Raw genomic sequence first — 11,350 nt, 5'->3', positions numbered from 1 at the left:
TGTGAATCTGTGCCAGATAGACAAATCCAGAAAGCTCCAAACACAAAGGTGGCTTTAATCCAACCTGCAGATTAATAAATAATCTGCTTTTGTTTATTCCTGCACCTCAAAACCAGGTGATGGTGAGAAATGCTTTATCCCATATTTGGGAAATTTTTTTGTTACAGCAGTTGAAATCATGATGAAATAATTATAATAACAATAACATTTAGTCAATGTGGACATCCAGGTCCTTGTACATTTCCATCACATCAACATCCTGGCATAAAGCTGTTCTTTCTCTCTCTCTAGTCTTATTCACATTCACCAGGACATAATGTCTCCCAGCCCACATCCACAGAGTCATAAGTACATAAAGCTTCACTCTTACCTTTCACTTTGAAAAACAAATACCTAAATTACAAGAAAAAACAAACTGACTATCCAACTATATAGTCAAGTGAAAAAGAAATACCCTGTTTCAGTTCTAAGGTGTTACATATAGGGACATCATAAAATGAATCTGGTCCTTAGCAGCTCTTAAATGATTAAAATACAAACCCAGATGAATAATATAGATATTACAACACCACGTCATTATTTTTTTACTAAAACTGGTAGCAGCTTCTCCGATTACTGTCTATCAGCAAGTGTGATGACCTTTATAAAAGCAGAAATTTTGTCTATTTGCAGGAGCATATGGGTTCACGTTAAAGATCACAGAGAAGGAGCTGTTGCTGTCATCAGTCTGGGGAGGCTTAGAAGGCAATATCTCCAAAAAGCTCATCATTCTGAATGTGAAAGATTATTTATCCATGGAAAACAATTAACATTCATGACATGTCAGCTGTCCTAGCAAACTGTCCCTAAACTAGTCCATGCCTTGCTCAGAGAAACTGCACATTGCAGGCATTGAGTCAACCATGAACTCCTTTGTATACAAAATCTTGTGCTGTGACCTCAAGAGAGCAGAGCATAACTGAATGCCCACAAACCTCAAAGAACTGAAGCAACACTGTAACAAAGACTTGGCTCAATAATATGAAACTGATAGTTATATAGAAAATAAATAATAGTAATAATAATTACTTCAAGTTATTGATGCTAAAGGTGTTCCTACAAGTGACTGAATCATGGGGTGCACGTAGTTTTAAGACCTGCTAAGGACCAGGTGGCTTTTTTTTACTATCAGAAATGATCACCTGAAATAATCCACTTGACCAGAACTCATTATATACAAGTGAGGAAATGTGGGTCAACTGACACTTGATCTACCTGTATGCCAAATATTTGGTTGTACCTTTGTGGATACATCGGCTCTTCTCTGGAGCACATGGAGTAGACGGTGGGTCAACAGAGATAATATTAATAACAGCGTAATGAAATGGGACTGGTGAATCATTTGATGATATCACACACCTGGAACATCAAAGGGGGGGAAAGCAAGCATACATTTGAGTTGTTAAGCCTCACAGTTGACAGAAACACTCTGAAATCTTTCTGTCTCATCCTTGTGCTCGGTTCATGGTCATTTCCCAGAATCCCCGCTTCCAGCTCACCCACCTGTCTGTGTCACTGGCACAGGGACCATCAGATTGAAATGTTTGGCATGTGTTGAAGACACAGACACCCTTTTAATTAAAAAAAATCCCCAAATACTAAGCTTAGCTTCTCATTGTGAAGTCTAACTGCTTTTTTTAAACAAATCTGCTACTAAAGTAACTTTGACATCTAATATTTCAGCCGCCTCTTTGTTTGGTTGAGCGCTCTTCTACGGCAAAGACATACTCTCTCTGCTCTGCTGAGGGATGGGTAGGATTATTTATTTGTAATGCTGATTTGACAGAGGCTTTTCATCGAGGGCGAGAGCACAGACATAAATTTGATTTGAGAGGTTATTAGGTCGAGGCTGCGAGTCCTGCGTTTGATGTTGCCTTTCTGTCACCAGGAAGGACAGATAAGGGGATTCTGCACATACCTGTTGGCCCTGCTCACAGTGTATACATAGCACCCTTGACACTTGGAGCCAAACACACCTACACTTGCTTGCACTCAAGATGAGTCGGAGCGAACGCAGCGGTAAGATCCTCCGATTCCTTCTCTGAACCTGAAGCGATCCTTCTTTGCTCACACTGAAAAGTTTACAGAATCACAATGAATACAGCACTCGTGGTGAGTTTCTGCTTTAATGTACAATTTAAAGTTTATGCAGAAATTTTGAAGGTTTTTTTCAAGATTTGAAGGTTAATGTGGTTTCATTTCAGGTGTCTGCATCTCTTTTTCAACTGGTTCTTGTCCTGCTCTTAATCCCTGGTCATGCTTCACTGACCAAAGTGAAACACAGCAACACCTCAGGTAGGATTTCTGATAATTGCTGAAAGGAGAAGGTGCTTTGGAGCCTTTCTAACTGCTCTGCTCTGTTATGGTCTCAGGAGTGGTGTATCTGGGATCTGCGTTTGTTGATGAGGCTCTTCAGAGGGCGATTGAGCTGACTGATGCTGCTTACACCCACACAAGTGAAAGGTAGAAATTCTTTATTCTGGTCTAAAATATATCTGGAAATATCTCAAACCAGGCTGACACATAGAAGAAAATAAATCATTTTACGTCTGCGAGGGACTGAATACACAGTTCTGAATGTTTCCAGGGTGAAGACGTCGCTGTCTGAAGGCGCTCTGAGACCCAGTGACCTGCTGGCTCAGTTCAAACAGATTGAAAGCAGAACCAGGACCCAGATCCGGGCTGCTGAACTGCTGGACAACACAGTGGAGCTGATCAGAGAGATGGTCTACACTAACACCATGATGCAGCCCAACGCTTACGGTACTGAACAGCAGCAGAACACCACGTAAACCTGCGGGCCATTTAATCTGATGAATGATTAAACAAGCTTTATTCTCCATCATACTGCATTTCGTTGCCCTGTACCTGTGCATGTGCAATGACAATAAAGTTGAATTCTATTCTATTCTATTCTATATTTTTAGTTTGTTTCAGGATATAATATAACACAGCCAATTTATCTCTTCTTTAACTCTTTGTTTTATGTGCTTTATTTAACCAAGTAAGGGTGTTTTTGGTATTAAGAAATCTCTTGTTTAGGAGGACAGAAGATATTTTTACAATGATGACTACAAACAACAGTTTACATATTGTGCCAGAAAATATTAGTCAGTATAAGCTTACTCATGGAGGCTACTGAAGCATAATCAAGCTCAGCAAAACCAAATTCCAGAAGTAGATTTGGATCATTTGGATCATTTGAATCATTTGTATCTGCTTTTGACAGGAAAGGACACAACAATTAATCTGATCTTTCTCATATATATTTCTTTATGTTTAAGTGTTACTAACTTGGACCTTGTTGTGCTTACTGTGCTCCCTCAGAAATGCTGAGTGAAGAAGATACGGAGAATCTGCTGCATGTGACGGGCTGCTCCGCTGAGCTGCAGACGCCCAGCTGTCAGACAGACTGTCTCTCTGAGCGCTACAGATCCGTCACAGGCGAGTGCAACAACAGGTCAGAGCATGTATAAAAATCAGCATTTGACAGGCTGGCGCTGTGCCCAACAGAGATCGTTGTTTTCAGGTAACCATCTCTCTGTGTTCTGCTGCTGTACAGACAACATCCGAGATGGGGGGCTGCTAATATCCCGTATTCCCGTTGGTTGGCTCCAGAGTATGAGGATGTGTGGGGGATGCCCAGAGGGTGGGAACCAAAACACACCTATCACAATGCCAGCCTGCCTCCAGTAAGAGTCCTGCAGCAGCTCTCGGTCGTCTTCTGTCCTGCCAGCTGCTGTAAGCCCATCACTCCTCCTCCTCATCTCGTATGTTCCAGGTGCGGCTGGTGTCACAGGAAGTGCTGTTCACTCACAATGACAACATCTCTGTGGACTCCACTCTGTCCCACTTGCTGGTGGACTGGGGTCAGTGGATAGACCACGATCTGGTGCTGACTCCTCAGAGTCCCAGTACGGCTGCCTTTAAGACTGGAGCTGACTGCACCCACACCTGCAACCGAGACTCACCCTGCTTTCCCATCCAGGTGCATTTCACCAGCTCTCTTGGAAGGCTCTAATTTATTTTGTATTTTTTATAATTTTCCTTCACATGCTAAATGCCAAACCCGTAACCTGCACAGTTTCTGTATATTTACTGTATATCAGATTATCTCTTACCATTAGCACCAAACACAGATTCGGTAACACTGTCAATGGTTTAAATAGAAAATATAAACCAGGAAATACTCTCTCATTACACCCAATTAGAAGATTTCTCATTGGCTGTTGTACGTAAAGTTCTGTGAAAAGAAAGTTCACTTGAGTCTAAGGAGTTTGGAAAGAAAAGCGTCTGGACTTCTTTAAGTGGCTTGAAGACGTTTCACCTCTCATCTGAGAAGTTTTCTTTCCAAGCTCCTTAGACTACGATGACCTGGATGACTGAGAACCTTCACAGACAAAGTTCAGTTGACTGTTTTCATAGGAATTAAGAGCATAAGTAGCTGCCAGGTGCACAAGCGAGGTTGAGCACATTTATAAAAGCAGAAGTTTAGGCAGTTTGAAGGTCTGGAGCATTCAGGTGTGTGCTAAGACAATGCTGCAATCTTGAGCAGACATTCAACCAAATTTACCCCAAGGTCAGAAAATGCGATGCTAAGAGAAATTGCCAAAAAAAAAAAAAAAAGATCTACATCTAAACCCTACAGCGCTCAATTAGCGTGTTAAGTGTTAAAGGTCATGACAGTACAATTACAAAAACACTGAAGAAGTATTTTGAAGGATTGCCAGGAGAAATCCTTTTCTGTCTAAAAAGAACATGGCAGCACGGTACTGGGCGAGAGAATTTATGGTTTTCAGGGTGTTTATCATTAACTCAGTTTCCCTGGGTCTTTTACCGTGTGTTCTGAATAAATCTTCTTTTTTTTGTACCAGTACTGGTTTTATTTTGTCGTATTTATCCTCGACACCCTAAAGGCTGGTCCGTGAAAATATTGTCCTACATAAACCGGTCCGTGGCGCAAAAAAGGTTGGGGACCGCTGCACTAAATGACAAGCAAGGTGGTGGAGGGGTGATGATTTGGGCTTGTTTTGTCAACTATGAATCTAGTCATGTATAAGGACAGCAATCCCATGAACACCAGTGACTGTTTGAAAAAGAAAAGAATGAAAGTGTTCAAATGAGCCAATCAAATCCAGACCTCAGCCTGACTGAAATTCTGTGGGAGGACCTTAGGAGAGCCATGCAAATGCCTACAAACCTCAATGAACTGAAACAATCTTGAAACAAAGAGTGAGCCAGAATTCCTCCACCATGATGTGAGAGACTGATAAAGTTACCTCACGTTATTGCTGCTAAAGGTAGTTCTGAATCAATATTCTTTACTCCTGGAGGTGAAATTATTTTAGAAATTTGAAATTGACAGCTGTTCCCAAAAAAGACTAGACTTGCATCATTTTTTTCCTTATATTGTTGCTATGGAAAAGAATGTCCTTCCCTCATCTGCAGCAGTTTAAAGACAACTTTCTTTACTAGATCCCACCATCTGATCCTCGTAATGGGGTCCAGAGTTGCATGCCTTTCTTCCGCTCTGCTCCCAGCTGTGGTGCTGGAGTTCTGCCTCATCGTCAGCGGGAGCAGCTCAACGCCATCACCTCCTTTGTCGATGCCAGCATGGTGTACGGCAGCTCCACCAGCCTGGCTTCTGCTCTCAGAAACCAATCTTCTCCTCTGGGCTCAATGGCCATCAACTCCCAGCACTCAGACCACGAGCTCGCCTACATGCCCTTCCTACCTCACCTCCAGGCTCACCTGGACCCCTGCGGCCCTCGCAACTCCACCACCTCAGGAACATCAGACAGGTCTGCTCACCGACAGAACACCACATCCTGCTTTCAAGCTGGTGAGTGGGCGAATGTTGTAAATTCTCCACCCACTGTAAGCTTCAGTGCAGCTGTTGCTCATGACTAATGCTTCACAGGTGATTCGAGAGCCAATGAACATCTGGGATTGATTGCGCTGCACACGCTCTTCCTGAGAGAGCACAACCGACTGGTCAAAGAGCTGCACCTGCTAAACCTTCACTGGAGCCCAGACACCCTGTACCAGGAGGCCCGCAAGATCATAGGAGCCATTCATCAGGTATCTGCAGGATTATCTGATGAACAACATATCACATCTACCTGTTCTCATCACTTTGACTGGTGTTCTAAATCCTTTAAGATCCTAACATGGGAGCACTACCTGCCACGGGTCCTTGGTGAGAATGCCATGTCTCATCTGATGCCTCCTTACAAGGGTTATGATCCTGACATGGATCCCAGCATTGCTAATGTTTTTGCAACTGCTGCATTTCGTTTTGCTCACGTCACCGTGCAACCAGTAGTGACCAGATTGGGGCCAGGATATAATGCTAACTCGCAGTATCCCTCTCTGCCGCTGCATCACTCACTGTTTGCCTCTTGGAGGGTTGTGCAGGAAGGTAAAGAGAAATGTTGTTGTTTTACTCTGATTACATGTACTCAGCATTTCTATTTCTGTTTTAATTTCCTCCTGTTGTTTCAGGTGGTATAGACCCAGTGCTGCGTGGCCTCCTGCTGTCTCCAGCCAAGCTGCAGACTCCCGGTCAGATGATGGTGGAGGAGCTGACAGAGAGGCTCTTTCAGGCACAGGGTGGGATGCCTCTGGACCTCGGAGCCCTTAATCTCCAGAGAGGCCGAGACCACGGCCTGCCTGGTATCAAGACTTGCAACCTCTCGCACCGATATCCCATCTGCTGACTGTCCTATTGTTCTCTTTTCCAGCTCCATGTTTTCATTATTGAAGTCAGCTAGAGTAGCTTTGCACCAGTCACAGTTAAAAGTAATCCATATGTGCAGTATCTTATATTTATCCTTAATACAGTCTCTCACTTCCTCCTCTATCTGAAACAAGATGTTTTAGAACCTCCCCTTTTAAACAGACTTTCTTGTGATTAGCTGCCCCCCATATTAGAGGAGGGGCAGGTGGGTGGAGATTACTTGCACATATAGTGTCTTTATTTTTATTTTTATTTTTTTCAAACTTTGTCCATTTTTACTATCAGTATCCACTATTATTACAGTATATAGGACGGTGCAAAGTGCTTGAGCTACCCTTCACATTTTGGGAAATGGGAGACATACATAAACACACATTTGTTCAATTCTAACAGCCTTAAAAGTCAATATTTGGTATGACATCTACAGAGTGCAGCCTCTATAGAGCATGCTTTACAGATGGCTGTACTGGTGTGCCTCCTGCTTCAAATTTGTATTAATGACTCCATCAGAGTCCATCATGTTGCCACTGATTTTGAGTCCAGCTCTTGTTTAATCTGGCGTACCTCAGCGTTTTTTGCCTGTTTCATTCCTCAAGAATAGCTTCTTGACAGTTACCCTTCAACTGAGGCAATTTCTGATGAAACTTTGTGGAAATCATCTTATTGATGACATCTTATCAGACTGTGTTATTGTTGCCATTTTTGACATATACAACGAAAGAAATTGGAATAAATAAATAAAAACTCTCTCTCTCACACACACACACACACACACACACACACACACACACACACACACACACACACACAAGAATAGGTCTCTTTTAAATGATTTAAGAAAAATCAGGATCCACGATCCATAGTTCCCAACACCTGCATTTACCTCCTTTAGTCTAGTATTTTAAAAGAAATTACAGTAGCGTTAAGACCATAAAACCATGTACCAGTGGTTGTAGTTTTTCTGCAGCTACAGTATTCCCTCTATTATCACAGGGCTTCCATTCTGGGGAAATCTGCAAAGTAGAAACCATATGTTTATTATATTACTTTTGTATATTTTAAGCCATAAAAATCCTCCCCATGCTCTTATAAACCTTATTATAACTTTGTTATTCATTTTTTTAGGCTTGATAATGCTTATTTTTACTGCAAAAATAAATTGCAATTTTAAAAATTAAAACACGCAGAAACTGTAATATAAATTTGCAGATAAATCGAAAATGTAGCGTGTCTGGAAAGGTAAAACGCGATATGACGTGGGAATACTGTATACTAATTCCTGTATTAAACTGTGTGTTTTCATATTCTAGCTGCAAAAAAAATGAGAGCACAGTTGATGTTATTGTAATGTAAGTCAACGTGCACAACATCACAGCATCATTAATAGTAGTTATACTTGTTTCCTTGAAAGTCTGCCATGAAAAGTGTGTGCTGACTCATGAACCAGTCCCAGATGTAGGAATGTGTTAATAACCCTGCCAGGTGGCCTGTAGTCCTCTAATAGTTATTTGTGTTGCTTGTTAATTAAGAGTTAAAACTGGCCCTCTGAAATTTCCCTCAGGGAGTGACTTCTCACAGAGCTAAGCCAACTAGTTCCTAATGCACGTTATCACGTGATGCTAATGCAACAGTCACTGCACAAAAAAACCTTGAGAGAATCCAGCTATGCAACCTAATCTCACCTTATTTATTTCATTTTTATATATCTACACTTAAGTTTGAAGGTTCTAATTTCCCTCCTATTACATCTGCCTTCCTTTTTAACTGTAAAGCACTTGGTAAAAACAGTATTTTGCTATGTTCACTTTCACATGAGCCCCATATATTTAATGCTTATCTCACTTTCTTCACTCCATCTTTAACCTGCAGTCCTCTGACTCATCTCCTCCATCAGGATACAGCTCCTGGCGAAGGTTCTGTGGCCTTTCTGTTCCCAACAACACACTGGACCTGGCTGAAATTCTGGGCAACTTCACTTTGGCTCACAAATTCCAACTCTTATACGGGACACCACACAACATCGACGTGTGGGTGGGTGCCATCTCTGAGCCAGCTCTGCCCGGAGGCCGAGTCGGACCGCTCCTGTCATGCCTGCTCCCGAGACAGTTCAGAGCGCTGAGAGACGGTGACAGGTGGGCCACAGCTAAAATTGAATTATTAAAAATATGATGCAAAAAGTGAAATTCTAAAATATGTGCTTGTCTTTCAAGGTTTTGGTGGGAGAGGGAAGGAGTGTTCACCCGCGCTCAGAGGAAACATCTGCGTTCAGTCTCTTTATCCCGCATCATTTGTGACAACAGCCACGTCACACATGTCCCTGCCGACCCGTTCTCACGCACTGAGACCTCGGAGGACATGTTGGCCTGTTCCGACCCCCTCATCCCTCACCTTGACATCAGCCCCTGGAAAGAGCAAGACTCGGGTGAGGCTGTGGAAAACAAGTTGTGTCGAGTATGAAGCTGGGATGGCCTTATTTTTTCACTGACTTTCTCACAGATCCCCGCTGCGGTCCAATACCCAGGATTCAATTTGGCTACTATCTCCTCTGTAACTCGGTGATCCTGTATCAGTGTCACTCTGGCTACAAGCTGCTGGGAACTTCATCCATCAGTTGTGATCCAAACAGCCAGCAGTGGAGCCCAGCACCCCCATCGTGTCAGGGTACGCAAACTAAACTGTCCAGTCAAGCCCTGATGGCATGTGTTGTTGTTTTCTTTTAACGCCAGAGTTTAACATTATGTTTTTTGTTTAAGGAATTATAATTGTTTAAAAAAAAAAAAAAAATAGGCATTAAAGCTCTTTTTTAATATTGGAGACTTCATAACACAACTTTCATTTAAGCTCAAGAATGAATTTGAAATTCCAACTTCCAGGAAGAAATTTTAACCTGGAAAATTCTAAAATGAAAATTAAAAATACAATTCTCCAGAAAGGGCAATTTAACTAATTGCTGGAGTTTATTTTAAACACATTTTTAGCAGTTTAGTCAGGTATATTATCTACATGAATTGTTTCAATATCTGGGCTGCAGCCCCCGGTGGACTGTGAAGGTACTGCGGCTGGGCCCTAGTCATTTATTTTTTTTAAATAAATCATTCAGTAAACTTGTTTTTTAGTTAAAAATATGCCATTAAATATGACAGTTTAATTAAGAAAGTACTCGAGGTAATGAAAACAAGTGATGGGACTACAAAAATAAGATGTGCATTATGCAATTCTTTGTTTTCAGCCATATTTTGCATCAGTAGTTGATAAAAGTAAAATGGAGCAGTGGCTGTCAGATGCCACAAGTGACGTTTGAAATAACCAGAAAATGTCATTAAAGGCTTGGGTGGACTGCAAAAGATATTCTGTGGGCTGTGGCAGTAATAAGTTTGGAAATACCTGGTCAGTATCCTTATGAGATTTCAGCAAAACCTCTGAGATCAACTCCACGTACCTCGTAGAGACATCATTTGTTTCTCATCTGTTTTTTTGGCTGATTTTGCAGATATCGATGAATGTGAGGAAATGACTTCTTGTCCACAACATCTGGAGTGCCTGAACATACCAGGCTCCTTTGTGTGCTCAGGTTGGTTTCAGATCACTTTAAATATTTCCCAATGTGAATTTTAAACACCATTCAGCACGTAATAAATGTCTGTCACTTCTGAATACCTCTTCACATGACCCAGAGCCCTCCTCGCTATCGGCCGTCTCCATCGTCACCGCAGTGATAGTGGTGTTTGGAGGCGTGGCCGTGCTGGTGATGGGCATGTTCTGTTTTCGAAGGCGAGTCATCTGCATGCAGATTTCTCATTTTACACAAACACTGGTGGGCTAGTTTCAACAGACTGAATTGAATTGAAATGTAATGATTAAAGGAGCTATACAAACATAGTGAAATTAATTGAACTGTTCATCCATCGCTAAAAATATTTAACATTTCAATAACTGAATTTGTTTCTTGCAGATATCTCCCAACGAGAGAAGCGCTGGTGACTGCTGGATGTTGCCAAGAGAAAAGTTAATCAATCCTTTGTAAGAGTTTGGTTGATTTTTGTTGTAATATTCCTGTGAAATTATCTAAATGTTTTTAAATGTTCTTATGTATTTAGTTGACTAGCTGCAGAGTTTTTTTCATCTTAATTTATAAGTGTCACATCTGTGTTCAATAGGAGTTCAGCTTATAAGAAATTCATCTTGATTTCATCTTTTCTCCTCCGTGCCCATTGATAAACAGCAGGTCAAACTATTTATTAAGGTCTGCTGTAATCGGTACAAAGAGGTCATCAAAACAGCAGCTCAGAGAAGTCTTTCCAATCCGGAAACTCAAATCTTACTGGAATGTCGGCTTCATAAAGCCCCTCTGAGCTGGACACGGTCTCAGTATTTCCTCGGTATTCCTGCTTGAGAACCTGTTTGGCGTATGTAAGTGTTATGACCTTATTCTAACCCCAAATCTGTGATGTGCCCAGAGCAAACATCACCCCTGGGTTATCTGGTTGCACTGGGTTGAAATTAATTGAAGTGATGAGTCTTTCCCGAGCAAACTTCCGGATTCTCCCTCTCTTGATCGGATTTCTAATAATA

The 11,350-nt window shown here is 41.7% G+C and overlaps 1 protein-coding gene across 1 annotated transcript; it reads left to right on the top strand.

The window, feature by feature from the left end:
• Window positions 1–46: 46 nt before the first annotated feature.
• On the top strand, window positions 47–11,282 carry epx (eosinophil peroxidase). Its single transcript, XM_084933622.1, has 17 exons — window positions 47–2,151; window positions 2,244–2,334; window positions 2,412–2,502; window positions 2,627–2,802; window positions 3,367–3,499; window positions 3,602–3,731; window positions 3,821–4,027; window positions 5,515–5,881; window positions 5,960–6,120; window positions 6,202–6,460; window positions 6,544–6,714; window positions 8,673–8,910; window positions 8,989–9,200; window positions 9,275–9,439; window positions 10,269–10,349; window positions 10,453–10,549; window positions 10,731–11,282. The coding sequence occupies exons 1-17, from the start codon at window positions 2,134–2,136 to the stop codon at window positions 10,786–10,788; spliced, it is 2,655 nt and encodes an 884-aa protein (XP_084789748.1). The 5' UTR covers window positions 47–2,133; the 3' UTR covers window positions 10,789–11,282.
• Window positions 11,283–11,350: the final 68 nt, after the last annotated feature.

Source organism: Perissodus microlepis, chromosome 7 (genome assembly GCF_051167445.1).
Source record: "Perissodus microlepis isolate ML-2025 ecotype Zambia chromosome 7, ASM5116744v1, whole genome shotgun sequence".
NCBI lineage: Eukaryota > Metazoa > Chordata > Actinopteri > Cichliformes > Cichlidae > Perissodus > Perissodus microlepis.
The sequence above is the reverse complement of the archived record's forward strand: the minus strand, read 5'-3'. Positions and strand labels throughout refer to the sequence as shown.

Coding starts and splice junctions, on each gene's coding strand:
- epx (XM_084933622.1), top strand. Junction 2,335..2,411: donor GAAACACAGCAACACCTCAG/GTAGGATTTCTG, acceptor TTATGGTCTCAG/GAGTGGTGTATCTGGGATCT. Junction 6,121..6,201: donor TCATAGGAGCCATTCATCAG/GTATCTGCAGGA, acceptor AAATCCTTTAAG/ATCCTAACATGGGAGCACTA.